The 16,424-nt window shown below is 39.3% G+C and overlaps 1 protein-coding gene and 1 long non-coding RNA gene across 2 annotated transcripts; both read left to right on the plus strand.

Moving 5' to 3' along the window:
* Nucleotides 1–415: 415 nt before the first annotated feature.
* itcha (itchy E3 ubiquitin protein ligase a) lies at nt 416–10,844 on the plus strand. Its single transcript, XM_079460949.1, has 24 exons — nt 416–585; nt 2,492–2,556; nt 2,706–2,847; nt 2,943–3,067; nt 3,346–3,477; nt 3,937–3,979; nt 4,159–4,328; nt 4,578–4,779; nt 4,973–5,068; nt 5,280–5,454; nt 5,844–5,913; nt 6,032–6,116; nt 6,258–6,386; nt 6,696–6,768; nt 6,868–6,939; nt 7,045–7,133; nt 7,275–7,434; nt 7,524–7,657; nt 7,782–7,922; nt 8,036–8,156; nt 8,492–8,596; nt 8,700–8,796; nt 8,920–8,992; nt 9,174–10,844. The coding sequence occupies exons 2-24, from the start codon at nt 2,532–2,534 to the stop codon at nt 9,271–9,273; spliced, it is 2,559 nt and encodes an 852-aa protein (XP_079317075.1). The 5' UTR covers nt 416–585; nt 2,492–2,531; the 3' UTR covers nt 9,274–10,844.
* Nucleotides 10,845–12,578: 1,734 nt separating this feature from the next.
* LOC306896969 lies at nt 12,579–16,291 on the plus strand. The gene is made up of 6 exons (XR_013786971.1): nt 12,579–12,663; nt 12,958–13,015; nt 13,230–13,355; nt 13,440–13,531; nt 14,088–14,220; nt 14,438–16,291. It is a non-coding gene; the product is annotated as an uncharacterized lncRNA (long non-coding RNA).
* The last annotated feature ends 133 nt before the right edge of the window (nt 16,292–16,424 follow it).

Below are 16,424 nucleotides of genomic sequence, written 5' to 3' on the forward strand. Positions count from 1 at the left end.
TCGCGCCATCTGGTCAAATACGAATTCTTTCCATTTATATAGCACGCAAACATTTTAAACATCTAGTATTAAATGTTTTAAGTATTTCTTTAAAGATTAAATGACACACATCACGCATCTGCCCCTGTAAAAAAATACAAATCTCTAATGGTTTACATTACAACTACCACGATTTCCCATTAAAGGTTTATCACTTAACCCATAACAAAGTTGCTTAACGTGCGTTTTTAGGCATCGTTACAGAAGTTTTAACGTTAAGGGTCTTAACGTTTCAATTGCCATCCACCATATAACATCCCACCAATATAACCCGAAACATAACAAGCAAACACTTCACAGAGAGCTTTATATAACCAATTAAACCCGTCCGATGTTTAGTATTTTATATATATTACAGTATTTTATATTTTCTAGTGGCGGACGCTCGTCGCGGCAAGCGCGTCACGGGGGTCGCCCAATGACGTCACTCTGACATGGCGACTGTGCAGGCGGTGGACCTTTGCTCACCCGGATGAGATGGAGCGAAGTTTGATGTATTGACGAAAAGTTTTCCTCAAATATACATTTTCCCGCGATCGCCGAACGGTAAGATGTGAGCCGGACGAGCATTTGAGTCGAAATCGTGAAGAGAAATAGGCGTGTCGCGTCAACGCGTCAGCATTCGACCGGCGACTGACTGTTAAACTGTGTGACGGGGAAACGTTATGTTTTGACAGCTCGTCGGTTTATGTAGTTAACGTTACGCTGTGTTAGGAATCGTCTATAAGACTGCCAGTGTTCGGATTGTGACATACATGTCGCTTAATTGTTTGTGAGAACAAATGTCTTGCTCGTTCAGTTTTGTAATCTGCGACACCGTCGGTTGAGAACGCGATTTGACGTCACGGCGTCGCGTTTGCTAGCAGGTTTATTTTATAGTATATACTTCTTTAAATGGTGTACGGTTGGTTTGTTATTGCCTTTATAAACATTTTACTGTGGTTGCCATGGTACCGTCATGGGTACCGATTGATGTTCATATTGATATACCATGTTTTGTACATACCACACTTAAGGCTTTAAAGGGTGCCATAGTATTACCAACATGGTCAGTAAGTGTTGTTAAACTATGTTTATAACAAGTGGGTTAACATGTTGCACGTTGGTATTTTGGTGTAAGGGAGTGACTCTTGTTTATTTATGTTGTTGTCAGTGTCTTGGTTGTATTTGTACGTGCGTTCGTGCGTGTCACCCTTTAAAACTCAGATGGTTTTGTCAACCTCCTCTGTTCATTAATGTAGACACTAACAAAGACATGCCATGGATACCCCCGTGATGTTCTATAGGATACCATTACTCTTTGTTAATAACATGGTGCGTAAATGAATATGGTAGTCATTTTCAAAGAACGCAAGAAAATTGCATCCAGTTAAAGTCATTTGAGTTAATTTGAAGTGGCATGACATAATGTCTAATCTGGCAGGGATTACCTGAGATTTCTCTGGTGTGAGATTACCGCTGTGACCTCCGGAATGTGTCATAGACAGCGGGAATATACACCGCCATCAATGGATAGAGATTCTTCTAAATGCTGATCAGACATCAGATTTCTCTGTCAAAAATAGAAAGCGGCGGTAGATCAAATGCTGAACGTAATAATCAACATGTAAGGGAAGTTGTGATGGTGTTTTTGATCATATTGTGACACATATCCGGGAAAAAATGTGGACAGGACTTTGATAATTGAAAGTTGGAAGCCGTTAGAGACTCAATATTGTCCCGCCCTCGTTTGGAGAAGTACTTCATGCGGAGAAGAGACGTTTTTTGATGGTTATCTATCATCATCCTTCTAGGGCACAACACACATGATGAAACAAAACCTGCATGCATCAGTCATTTAATTTAATATAAACTCTACGATGTTGCATTACAAATACAAATTGTCTGTTTTGATTTTGTTTACTTTAAAGGAGTCATAAGACACAGCTAAAGAGAATATTATCGTTTGTTTTAGATGTAATGCAATGTGTATACACGATTTAAGGTTCAAAAACGCTGTATTTTCCACATACCGTGCATGTTTTGCCCCGCCTCTCTGAAACGCTCAGATTTTTGACTAAACTCATCGCTCTGAAAAGCGAGTTGTGCTCTGATTGGCCAATTAACCATTGCGTAGTGATTGGTCACACAGCGAAGACACAGAAAAACAAGTATTCGCGCCATATGACCCCTTTAAAGTTTGGATGCTTTGTTGACATTATGATGTGTCTTTGTTTGCATGATTCTTACATGAACATTATTAAAAAGTATCTCTTGCTTTTCACTGAGGTAACAAGAGTGATGGTGAATTCTATATTTGTAGTCATTTTTAGGCAGTAATTATAGATGTATTACACATGATTAAACTGGTAATACCGGTTTAAATGATGTACACAATAAAGCTCACTCAACCATCACTCCGTTTCATTTGTGTGTGATGGTATGAAGATTTAAAACTGGTTTTTTTTTTCAGATTATTTTAAACCACACCAATTGTTTTCAATGGCTTCAAAATGAAGGCCCAACTGCAGATAACCGGTAAGATTTTCACCAAAGCATATTTTTAATGATCTATTAATATTTTGCCATTAAACTGTAAGATTATTTATGGATAATACCAGCAACACTTCTGGATATATGAATATATGATTGTTTGATTGATATGACATTTATTTCTCCTTCATCAGTTTTGTCCGCCAAGCTGCGGGAGAATAAGAAGAACTGGTTCGGGCCCAGTCCGTATGTGGAAGTGTGTGTGGACGGCCAGTCCAAGAAAACGGAGAAATGTGCCAACACGAACAGCCCCAAATGGAAGCAGTCGCTCACTGTGTAAGATGAAATCAAATCACTGATCCAGAATCATTTTCTTCCTCTCACATGAAGAGTTAATGGTGTTGTTTATCTGTTGTTTATATTCCCTGTAGCATCGTCACACCTTTCAGCAAGTTAATTTTCCGGGTTTGGAGTCATCAGACCCTGAAGGCTGACATTCTGCTGGGTATGGCCACTCTGGAAGTCAGCGAGACCCTTAAAGCCAACAATATGAAGAGTGAGTGCTCTCCATTTGGGTGTCAGGTTTGGTTTCTGAGCTTTAACACACGCAGGTTTGTATTTCATTGCCTTCTTTGTCATAGAGAGAGAGACAGGCAGGTGAAGTGACTTCAGACACTGTGGTCATGTGAGTCTCACGTGAACCTGTCGGCGCTGTTTATGAGAGCCACTGACTTATAGAATTTGCGAATGGAGAGAAGTCATAACCAGGTTATCTTGACCTTGACTATGTTTTTCAGCTCTGTGAAAGTAACGTTATGTTCTTGTGTGTGTCAGTTTGTGAGGTTGTTCAGTCTCTACAGTTGAGCTCAGACAGAGAGCGGTCAGATGTGGTTGGAGATCTCTCGGTGTGTTTGGACGGACTGCAGGTGGATCCCGAGACATTCTCTTCTGAGGAACAAAAGCACAGTGAGACTTTAAACCGTTCATTGCTATAGTTAGGACTAATGATTCAGAACTAGGCATTGGCCGGAGACCGGTTTCAAGGTATACTGAGGCTGGGAAAAGTCACAGGTTTAAAACCACTAAAAGTTTCTTCCATCAGGTTCTGTGCTATTTTTTGTTTATGCTTAGTTAGTTGTTTGTTCATCTGCATTTAATTTATTTATATATATGTATGGATGATTGCATGTAAAAGAAGACTAGAAAGGGCTGCCAAGCTTTCAAAATGTTTGGGAAGCACTGATTTAATCTGACATATTGCTCATGTTTACTATTGTTCCAAATATTTTGTGTTGCTTAAAAAATCAAATTTTTTGGGTTCAATGTTTTTTACATTTTGTGTGGATTTATAAATATTACAGAGTACCTACTTTAGTTCTCATCACAAAGCCTCAGATCTGATGAAATGTTTCTCTTTAATCCCAGATGCTGTTTTGAATGGAGAATTGAATGGGAATGTAGCAGTCAGGTAACTATCGGTCTGCTTTACTGCACAGTTACTGTTTACAGAATGCACCAAGCATTTACGAGAAGAGGCTTATTGTGATACCGTTTCAGTAAATCAGATCAAATATCTGATGGCTCATTGAATTTTTAATTTGTCTCGTCATCGTGATCAGACATTTGCTTTGTGTCTGTTTCTTCTAGTCGAGATTCTTCTCCATCCAGTGACATCACCGATGATGTGTCACTGCCCAATGGTCGTGCAGTAGGAAGTAGCGGCTCTGCCTCTCCGTCTACAGGGGCTCTGAGACCACCACGCCCACCTCGACCCCTGCGACCGCCCTCTGCTTCACCACACAAACCTGCCTCAACAGGTTCTTATGCTTTTTACTTTAGCATCTGTATCATTTACCTTTCGGTAATAAAATAGTAGCTAGACTTTCTTTGGTAATGTGAATAAGATCATAGTTGGGATGTCATTACTGACGTCCGAATAAATGGTTTTAAAATTTTGTGTGAAGGTGTGAGTGTGCTTACATAGCACAGCAAGTCTGAAAAAAGCAGAATATGTTTAATTTTCCATTGACCCCTCATAATGTAAAGTTTTTTACGGTTGTGTCTAGCGTCCTCTGCTGGCTCCACTCCCACTCACGGCAGCAGCGCCCCCAGCCCAGAGACGTCCCCGCGCGCGCGTGTAAACGGAGAAACGGAGAGTCAGGGGTCAAGCACTGGGTCAGGGACCAGGTCAGGGTCAAATCAGGCCCCCAGGGCCAGTCCAACTCCCCCCATGGCTTCTCTGATTAGTAACGGTCCTCTGCCACCAGGGTACGTCAAATGAGAGAATTATTAGTAATAATAATAATACACATTTCAACACATACTGTACAATGAATGTACAGGCCTTAGATTCTCTATGAAGCTTCTAACAGCCAGTACATTCTACCCGTTGCTCAGGACACCTCTATTGCTAGCCTGTATGAAATGAATAATAGTGTGCTTTCTTTTTTTGTGTGTGTAGGTGTGAGCAGCGAATCGATCAGAACGGCCGTGTTTACTATGTAGATCACATTGAGAAGAGAACCACGTGGGACCGTCCAGAACCACTTCCACCAGGGTAACGCTTTCCTCTTTACAAATCTCTTTTCCATTCAATTTAAAGGTGATAGAATTTATTTTAGTTGAAGTGTTTCATTTCTAGACCGTCAAGTTTAATGGTGCCATATAGATAAAGTCCTCACCACACAAAACAGTTATGAAACAATACTTGCACTTAGAAAGAACATTTGGAGTGTTTATTTAGAAGCTGTTGTGTGCGTGTGTGGTAGTTGGGAGCGTCGCGCAGACCCGATGAGCCGTGTGTACTTCGTCGACCACATAAACAGAACCACCACGTGGCAGCGGCCCACGCTGGAGTCGGTCCGCAACTATGAGGAGTGGCAGAACCAGCGCAGTCAGCTGCAGGGAGCCATGCATCGCTTTAACCAGAGATTCATATACGGGGTCAGTTCACACACACAAATTCAGACCTTTCATTATTAAAATAGCTTTAATTCATCATGTCTTCATGATCATTAGCATCCAAAACGGCATGGCTTGTTTTTGGAACACAACAGAGATAAAACAAAAGGACACTGTGGTCAAGCTCCACAAATTATTAACTTTCTTGTGTCTTCATCTCAAATTATACAGCCTTTCATTACGCACTAAAAGCGCGGCCTGGATATTCATCCAAAAATATATCCTCTTGTGTTACACCGGGGAAGAAAGTCAAATTGGTTTGGAATGGCATGACAGTGAAATAATAATGAAATAAATGTTTATTGAGTGAAGGGAATTTCATCACAGACTGCCGGGGTATCTTTTCATCCTTTGATTATACTTCTCTTCAGCTCCAGGAACAGCTCGCGCCCACAGCTAATAAAGAGTTTGACCCTCTGGGACCTCTGCCGCAAGGATGGGGTGAGTCAGCACACCTCTTTCCTTTATTTTATCCTGCAGAAAGAGAATGTCATATTTAACCCTCGTAATCATGTAATGTACCCTCATCTGTCTGCACGTTTGTGTGTTTGGCCCACAGAGAAGCGGACAGACAGTAATGGTAGAATGTATTTTGTTCATCACCCCACAAGAGCTACACAATGGGAGGACCCACGTACGCAAGGGTGGGACACAGTCACGCATTAAAAACAACTTGATATAAATAATCTCCTTTATGAATGTTTATTCATAATGTTAAACACAGGGAATGAGCTGACAAGTAGCGCTATGGTTGATGTTTGTTTGAACTTGTTTTGGTTCATCAGGTTGCTGAATGAGAAACCTCTGCCGGAAGGCTGGGAGATGAGATTTACTGTGGACGGGATTCCATATTTTGTCGACCACAACAGAAGAACCACAACGTACATCGATCCGCGTACAGGGAAATCCTCTCTGTGAGTCCTTTCATAGGTTCTGATCCATAAATAGAATCATTCGTGTAATATATATTTAACAGTGTAATGCATGTTTGTGATCACAATACATGATTCATTAGTATGTTATTCTGAAGAAAAAATGTGTTTAATAACAATTCTCCCTGTCTGTGGACGTAACAAAATCATGCGTTGTTATATCACAATCACAAGTCCAATTATCATACACAAGAGTATTCATTATTCTGAGATATGTCTTGTTTACATTCAGAGGTGTGAATGCTGTTTATTGATGGTGATTTTACTGTTTATGTTTTTGTGACGTCACAGCGAGAACGGCCCTCAGATCACATACGTTCGTGACTTCAAAGCTAAAGTGCACTACTTCCGCTTCTGGTGTCAGGTGTGACCCTTCATTACCGTCATCATTTAACCTCTTTGACAAACTGTGGTACATTGGCACATCTGACGTTTCTCTTTATTTTGTTTTTCACAATTAAAGCAACTAGCAATGCCTCAGCACATTAAAATCAACGTGAGTCGTAAAACGCTATTCGAGGATTCGTTTCAACAGGTGAATAAGACCTCTACCTCTGCACATATTTCACACACAGGTTCAAGCTGATACAGTATGAAATGCAGCGAGTTGAAAGCATCTGAATGTTTTTTAATGTTGTAGATTATGAGTTGTCATCCACAAGACCTGAGACGAAGACTGTGGATCATTTTCCCAGGGGAGGAGGGGCTTGACTATGGAGGCGTGGCCAGGTACTCTTTATATTCTGTATACATTTTTTATTAAATGAGGAAAACTTCAAAATGAATCAGTAATTGTATTTTTGTTACACACGCATCTAATATCAAATTCAGCTGATTTCTGGTCTGTGTATGATGTGTTGTGTATCATAGGGAATGGTTTTTCCTGCTCTCTCATGAGGTCTTGAACCCCATGTACTGTCTGTTTGAATACGCCGGCAAAGACAACTACTGCCTACAGATAAACCCCGCCTCCTCCATCAACCCCGACCACCTCAAATACTTTAAGTTCATTGGCCGATTCATCGCTATGGTATGTCTGTATACTCTAGTAACTGACTGGTATGAAAACGTTCTGGTTCTTGAATGCAGAAAGACTAATGGTCATGTTCCCTCTGTCAGGCCCTGTTTCATGGGAAGTTTATAGACACCGGCTTCTCTCTGCCATTTTACAAGCGCATCCTGAATAAACCTCTGGCTCTCAAAGACCTGGAATCCATCGATCCGGAGTTCTACAACTCGCTCATGTGGATCAAGTGAGTGAAGACCTTTTCACCATCTGAAGTGAATCTAGCCGGGTTGAACGGGGTTGACATGTTTATTTTGGAGATGATATGGAAAGACATTGTTTGATGATGATTTTGATGGCTTTTTTTTTAGGGATAATAATATAGAGGATTGTGGCCTCGAGATGTTTTTCTCAGTGGATAAAGAGATTCTGGGAGAGGTCACCACTCATGAACTCAAACCTGATGGAGGAAACATTCAAGTAACAGAGGAAAATAAAGAAGAGTATATCAGGTATGAAATCGCTCGTAACACAGTATATTTCCTAAATACAGTTCATGAGCATGTGAATGTAAAACATCGGTTCTCCCCTAATCGTATAAATACACTTTTTGTGTGTGTGACAGGTTGGTGGCTGAGTGGAGGATGTCCAGAGGGGTTGAAGAACAGACTCTGTCGTTTCTCGAGGGTTTTAATGAGGTCTTGCCACAGCAGTACCTGCAGTACTTCGATGCCAAAGAACTAGAGGTACGCAGTTCACTTAGAAACGTGCTAATAGAAAAATAACTGATTGCATATACATTGTATTAATTAAGTCACATTACAAGATATCCTGTTTAAGCCCAAATCTGAGACAACGTTGAATAGCGTGGCGTCATGTTTGATCATCAAAAGAAGAACGAAAATCGAACTTTAAAGACCTGGTTAGAAATAAAAGAACGGGATTTTATCTTTTTGCTGTCTCACCTGTTTAGGACACTGTGTGTACGGAGCTGCCGATGTAAATTGCAAGAGTTTAAAAGCTAGCCAGTGTTGTTTTAAATACAATAGTGCAAAATTCAGTGTTTGTAACTGTTGTGTAGGTGATGCTGTGTGGCATGCAGGAGATAGATTTAGGAGACTGGCAGAGGAACACCATCTACAGACATTACGCTCGCAGCAGCAAACAGATCGTCTGGTTCTGGCAGGTCAGACTGCCCAACAGCTAGACATCAAATATTTTAAACCTGCATTTACATAAATCCTCAGTGAGCGGAATTACTTTGACTTTATTTGTTTGTTTGCGTGTAGTTTGTGAAGGAGATCGACAATGAGAAGCGTATGCGTCTGCTGCAGTTTGTGACCGGCACATGCAGACTTCCTGTTGGGGGATTTGCAGACCTCATGGGTAAGGGTCATAGTTTACTGATATTTCAGTAAGAACGCTTCTTGAAATCCTTCCCTTGGTATTGCTGGTTTGAAATCTACATTGCTGTGTGTATTTAACAAACTGGATGTTTCATTTCTGTAGGGAGCAATGGGCCGCAGAAATTCTGCATTGAGAAAGTTGGAAAAGAAAACTGGCTGCCGAGGAGCCACACATGGTGAGATCAGCGTGAGATTATGAGACATTACCACTAAACTCATGTAATCTGTTCAGATAGAACAGTTGAGTTGGTTCAGCGATGTAATTAAATTGTGTTGGTCCATTTGAATAATTTACTGTCAGCATTCTGATGTTCTTTAAATAAACTCGCATGTGTGGCCTTTTGTTTTTCTCACCAGCTTTAACCGCCTGGATCTGCCCCCGTATAAAAGCTACGAGCAGTTGAAGGAGAAGCTGCTGTTCGCCATCGAGGAAACAGAGGGTTTCGGACAAGAGTGATGCAGGCACGCAGTAGCATCCCTAACGCATCTCCATGACAACAATCATGGGCTTTCACTGGCACCTCAGAAGCTTTCGCTGCTCTTCAGAACAGAAACGAGACATGAGCAGTGTTTCACACAGAGGAAAGTGAAGTTCACCTCCCGTCTTTTGGCTTCGGCTTTCATTTCAAAGTTTTTTGTGACCCACGTCTTATGTCATGTTACGCTGCTTTAGTCGATGATGAACACACATGAATGCAGGCGGACTTACTCTATGCACACTGTGTGATCCTCATATAATCTGATGATGACTGACTGCAGCCCGGCTCCACTGTTATGCACATACAACCAACTCTGACCTTTACTTGTCCTTTAGAAATTCAAATCAGCACGGTGTTTGTCAGAGATGAGCTCCTCTCAGATTTGTGTGAATGTAAGGTTCTCTGGCCTATTTTGGAAGTTACTAGTGTCATTGTTGCCTCAATCCTGAGATACCTGGAAGAGCGTCATCATTTCATGAGATTTGATGTTAAAAATCGTGTCTAAATGCAGAAGATCTGAGTAGTCCTAACAACAGGTTTCATTCTTTATATAAACTGAGTTCTATCATTTCATAGCCCATAAAATCAGTAAAAAACATGTTCAGATGTTGTCTCAAAAAAGACTGATCCTCTCTCTAACTTGAGGTCAAAACTATGTAAACTCTGACGTTTAGCTCTTTTTAGTTTATACAAATCTGCCGCCAGATATCTTGATCTTTTTATGACAGATTTTATTTCTAGTCCTATAGACTCACAAAACACGCAGGAGGCTTAAAGGCAGGGAAATATGATTTTGTGTGAAAAGTAATGAAGTGTGTTTTATATGTGTTAAAGGAAAATGATTTAACCATGACCCGTTTAAAGAATCAGATCTAAAACACAACCAGGGTTATAGTATAAAGAATAACATACGACTATAAAAGCTGAGTAGGATTAGATGTAGAATTTAAACAAACCATACAGATCAGACCCATTGAGGGGTGCACGTGAATCCTTCAGTCGCTTGTCAATAAATTCGTTCCAAAACACCTTATACATAGGATTTTAAAAACTTGGGAACTGTAAAGTCTGAGTGAAAGCACATATCAAATGAAAATAGATCTGTTGTCTGTTGTGATACAGAATATCATTGGGTGTTATTGACCGTTGTCTGTTATTACAGGCATTTCATTTGACATCTTTTAACTGCTTTTAAAGGGCCGTCATTTTATTAATGCTGAAGTTGAAAGTATCCTGACGGATGAATAAAAGAGGATATAGACACTGTCAGCTAAAGCACCCACATTTAAAGTTGTGCTGTCATTCTTAAAGCATTTTGTAGCTATAAATATGGCCAGATGGATGGCTTACCTCTTTATTTTCTTAACACTATATATCATGTAACAATTAGCCTGTGATCTCTAACATATTCACATTTAATAGGCTGGGATTCATTATTTGAATTATATTTATTTTTTTCTTAAGCAAATGTGTACAGTTGGATGATTAATATAAAAAATTATATTAATTAAATATTCTCAGCTGAAGAAATAAAAATGTGCAAAAAGTGTTTCTTCTTGTCTTTGTGTTCATTGTTAAGGTTAGAAAAACTTTGAAAAGTCAATTTAACGTATTAATGGCATTGTGTTGTTGAACAGATTTAATATGACACTAAAGATAGATTGCGTATATTTGGAGGAAAGTGTTGTGATTATTCCAACAACTATACATTTTTTATATTAAGGTAAAATATTAAGGTCAGTAAATAATGTAAATTAATGAATTTCTGATTGTGAAAAGAGAAAGGAAGACCCGCAGCACAAAAGGACCTTTGTTTTATATTTGCTATTTCCGGTCGGACTGTTTCTCGAGACGCACTTTCTTCAAGTGGTGCTTGCTGCTGCAGAGCAAATGGGCGGACGTTAGACGTCCAGAGAGGAGGAGCTACACGTCCAGAGGGGAGGAGCTACACCTCCAGAGAGGAGGATCTACATGAAAGCTTCACGTCTGTGGATATTGAAGCGCCGCACATTTTCGTTCCTGAAAGCTCTACGTCAGATCGTACTTTAGTAATCCTTGATACACATTAGATTGCCTGACCTGTGAATTTATCTCAATTGTTTAAACGTGGAAACTGCGTTGTCCTTGCGTGTGTGATATAAAAAATAAACAAAATGAACCTTTTAGCTTGTCTCATCCCGTTTCATCCTTTTAAATGTACACAGGGTAGATGGGAATCTAATGTATAAGGAATATCATTTTGGATGGACTCATAACTAATTGATTAAGAAGACAACCACATGTGGATCAAGTAGCCTGTCCACCAGCCACATTACACTAAAGAACAATAAAAACAAGAAGTGTGCTCTAAGACCATTGCAGGAACATTTATAAGTAGACAGGGATTGTTACTTCATTTACATTTCATTAGTCACATATACATCACTGCCCTCCAATGTTACTGTATTTATTACCTTTAATAGCAAACGTCAGTTGAGTGATAGATCTGGATAGAAACTTTCTTTTAATTATTCTATTTCATTTATCTCATTCATTACATTATTAATTTATCATATGAATTCATTCATTTCTTTTATCATTCACTTTTATTCATATTATTTGTTACATTCTGTCCTTTTTTCAATATTGTTTGACCTCGTTGGGAGTTGTATTGTCTTGATGTGAGTCTCCAATGGTCTCAATCTCAAGGTTCACAATAACATCAGGAGAGAATATTTTGATACTGTTATCTGGCATGGTTAACAACACCTGAACACCATCGAATCTGTTTCTAGTCAGACTAAGTTTGACAATCCTAGACTGAACATTACAGCACAACTGAGATTGTTCAATTCATCGTTTTTCAGTTTTCGTCTCCTGCCTGCTGTTCTTCCCTTCAGCTCTTTATCTCCCTGGTGGCTATGTTTAGGTATCGACTCACAACGGAGTTCATATTCCCGCATTTAATAAATTCCTGAAGGAGAGAGATTCAAATTTTAGATCTATAAGATCGGCAAGACATATTTCGCAGTTGGATCTATCACTAGCAACAAATTGTAAAAAACTCAATTGAATGTTAGTAAACAAAGATGGGGGAAGCTCCTCCTCGCTGGACGTGAAGCTCCTCCTCGCTGGACGTGAAGCTCCTCCTCGCTGGACGTGTAGCTCCTCCTCGCTGGACGTGAAGCTCCTCCTCGCTGGACGGGTAGCTCCTCCTCGCTGGACGCGAAGCTCCTCCTCGCTGGACGCGTAGCTCCTCCTCGCTGGACAAGAGCTATAAGAGAGCTCTGCAGCTAGTAGCTACTCCCTTCTTCCGCTTCGCCTCCAATCAAGAAGACTCAGCGGGTCTTGTTTGGCAGAATCCGTGTAATATCGGAACCATCTTTACAGTAATCATGATTATTTTACTCTTCTAGATTATATTAGTCATGTGTATGTTGTTTATTCATGACGTTGCGATAAAGTCCAACGTTTTCGTCACGTTCTAGCTGCGTGAATCGAAATCTAGTCAAATTCTGTTTGCATTCGTAAAACTTAAAAAAACTGCAAATCGTGAATTACAGTAAACACGTAATCTGGTGAAATGCAAGATTTGAGTGAAAAGCTAAATATAGAATTGCTTACATTCTTGAGTTCAGTCATGCTTGATGCTAATGCTAACATATACCGACGTTCGTCTGCAGCTCATAGAAAACAAACCTCCTGTTTAATCTCCAATGGGCAGAGGAGCACCTCCCCCAGGTAACCATCTGCTGTTTTGGTTTGTTGATATGGTTTGAGTAGCTGTGCTGATTCTCCAGCTGTGATGATGTCATGTTTTCTGAACCTGATGAGGAAACTTTTGAAGCAGGATTACGCTGAGCTCAGTGTCACATGGCTTGTTTGTCAAGCACAAAGATCCAGTTTTATTTGAGCAATTATTCACCCTGGTTGTTGTGTTTCTGCTCTGCTGCAGGCATGATGGGACCTCCTCCAGGCATGCGGCCACCCATGGGACCGCCGATGGGAATGCCTCCCGGCCGTGGTGCACCAATGGGTATGCCCCCTCCTGGCATGAGACCGCCCCCTCCTGGAATGAGAGGTAAGGCCTATTTTTAGTGAATCTTGACTGGCTGCTTAACTGTTTTGTTGTGACATTGACTTGATAGTTTCTGTGTTTTTCCAGGACCACCTCCTCTAGGAATGCGTCCACCCAGACCTTGAATCTCTTGTTTGGCAGAATCAGAGTAAATTGGAGCCGTCCTAACAGTAATCATGGTAAAACATTTTACTCGTCTATGTTGTATTAAGTGATTGTAATATTTCTGTTGTTTATTTAATGACGTTGCGGTAAACGGCCAATGTTTTCGTTACGTTTTTCCTGCGTAAATGGTTATCGACACAAATTCATTTTGCATTCGCAAATAGAAAACTGCATATCGTGAATTTCAGGATACACGTAATCTGGTGTAATGGGTTTTAAGTGAAAAGCAAAATATAGAAATCAATCATTCTTTGATTGAAGTCATTCTGAATTAATGTCAGCGACGGTCGTCTGCAGTTTATAGATAAAACTTCAGTTTAATCTTTTACTTTTTGTGATTTTTGTTTTCAATACTGCTTATGACTTGAACAAGTTATGGTGTAATGGCTTTTGATGTTAATGTTTGTTTTTACGTTAGCTGTATCACTCTTCGAGCATTCACACAAAATCTGTTTATTCACGAGTGAAATTCACTTGATCGACGTCCGGATGCGCTGTATCCTGCAGGACAGGCGAATATTTATCGGCATGTTCTAAGCCTTCGACAAACATGTCACATGCTTTGCTTAGGTCATGACCCCTCAGGGAAGAGGCACAGTGGGAGCTGTTGCCGCAGGTGCCAGTATAGCTGGTGCCCCCACACAATACCCGCCCGGCCGAGGTGGACCCCCTCCACCAATGGGCAGAGGAGCACCTCCCCCAGGTAACCATCCGCTGTTTTGGTTTGTTGATATGGTTTGAGTAGCTGTGCTGATTCTGCAGCTGTGATGATGTCATGTTTTCTGAACCTGATGAGGAAAACTTTTGAAGCAGGATTACGCTGAGCTCAGTGTCACATGGCTTGTTTGTCAAGCACAAAGATCCAGTTTTATTTGAGCAATTATTCACCCTGGTTGTTGTGTTTTTCTGCTCTGCTGCAGGCATGATGGGACCTCCTCCAGGCATGCGGCCACCGATGGGAATGCACGAACTCGTACTCCAGTTTGTTGGTGTGATTGAGCCGTCGGGCTAAAGATAAAATGGTCCATTAGTGAAAGCATTAGCTATGCTAAGGAATAAATGTAGCACTGTGGAATGATTCATTTGTTTTTTATTTGTTCAAATTGTAATGCAAGTCAATGTAATTGCAGAAATGTCTAAGTATTTATACATTGATCTTATCTGTTCGTGTGCATTACATATAGCAAAGATCCATATCTTTGTTCTCAGTTTGAACATTTGTGTGGAAGTAAAATGGCTTTGTGTGCAGCTGTGAAATGACGAAGATATTATATTATCAAACTGTGATCCATTAATGTACGCTTGTATATAATAACTCGTACAAAAAGTGTCAGATAAAATGCAAATACAAAAATTATCAAATGCCTCAAACAAATGGTTTTGATTTTGATAAGGCTTCAGATTAACTGATAAATCTTACATTTTAATATGACACACAGAGAATTTAAACAAACCATAAAGATCAGACCCATTGAGGGGTGTACGTGAATACTTCAGTCGCTTGACGATAAATTAGTTCCAAAACACCTTATACATGATTAAATTAATGTGCACACTGAAAAAATATTTTGTGCCTTAGTAGATTTCATGAAAATAAATTATTTAAATATACTTAATATAACTGTGTTACTGTTTTTAACAAAACATTTTTTAAATAACAGCATTTTGGGAATAAAATCTACAAATTTTGGTCGCTTTGAATGAAATTTTAATTGAACAAATTATTAAATAAATCCAACTCAATTGTGTCACGTTAAACCCATTTTGATTGGTCAAATTAAGTTTACGTTCTTTGTGTTGAGATTACATAATTTTTGTAGATAACTTATTTTGCAGTTGATCTATAGTTCCCAGCATGCTTTGTGTCTGACTGCACTATAGAAGATTAATTTTCAAGTAAGATGAAAGACTTGTTCCTGTTTTGTGTTGATTTATTTGAGATATAGGAGCGCTTTGCCATTATTTTTAAGTTTGGGTCATTGTTCAGAAGAGCGTTGCTTGTGCCTGTAGGCTGAGGGAGGATGATATTAGTTATGTGAGTTATTTCATTTATTGAGCAGTAACTGTGCTAATGTGCTACAGTTCAGAGACCACAGTCTCTTCTTTCTTGATCATCTATGTTGTTAAATAATAGTGCATTTCAATATGAAAGTGAACTGTGAAGTTTGAGTTAGACTCATGTATTTAATAAGAAGAATTTACTTGATTTTGGTTAATAAATTGTACTTGAATTATACCACTTGACAATTTCGTGCAAATTGTTACAAGGATTATATTAAATTCATTCTAAAAGTAATTTTTTTCAGTGCACATATCAAATGAAAATAGATCTGTTGTCTGTTGTGATACAGAATATCATTAAGTGTTATTGACCGTTGTCTGTTATTACAGGCATTTCATTTGACATCTTTTAACTGCTTTTAAAGGGCCGTCATTGTATTAATGCTGAAGTTGAAAGTATCCTGACAGATGAATAAAAGACGATATAGACACTGTCAGCTAAAGCACCCACATTTAAAGTTGTGCTGTCATTCTTAAAGCATTTTGTAGCTATAAATATGGCCAGATGGATGGCTTACCTCTTTATTTTCTTAACACTATATATCATGTAACAATTAGCCTGTGATCTCTAACATATTCACATTTAATAGGCTGGGATTCATTATTTGAATTATATTTATTTTTTTCTTAAGCAAATGTGTACAGTTGGATGATTACTATAAAAATTATATTAATTAAATATTCTCAGCTGAAGAAATAAAAATGTGCAAAAAGTGTTTCTGCTTGTCTTTGTGTTCATTGTTAAGGTTAGAAAAACTTTGAAAAGTCAATTTAACGTATTAATGGCATTGTGTTGTTCAACAGATTTAATATGACACTAAAGATAGATTTCGTACTGCGTGTATT

This window comes from Barbatula barbatula, assembly GCF_947034865.1.
Source record: "Barbatula barbatula genome assembly, chromosome: 7".
Classification (NCBI taxonomy): domain Eukaryota; kingdom Metazoa; phylum Chordata; class Actinopteri; order Cypriniformes; family Nemacheilidae; genus Barbatula; species Barbatula barbatula.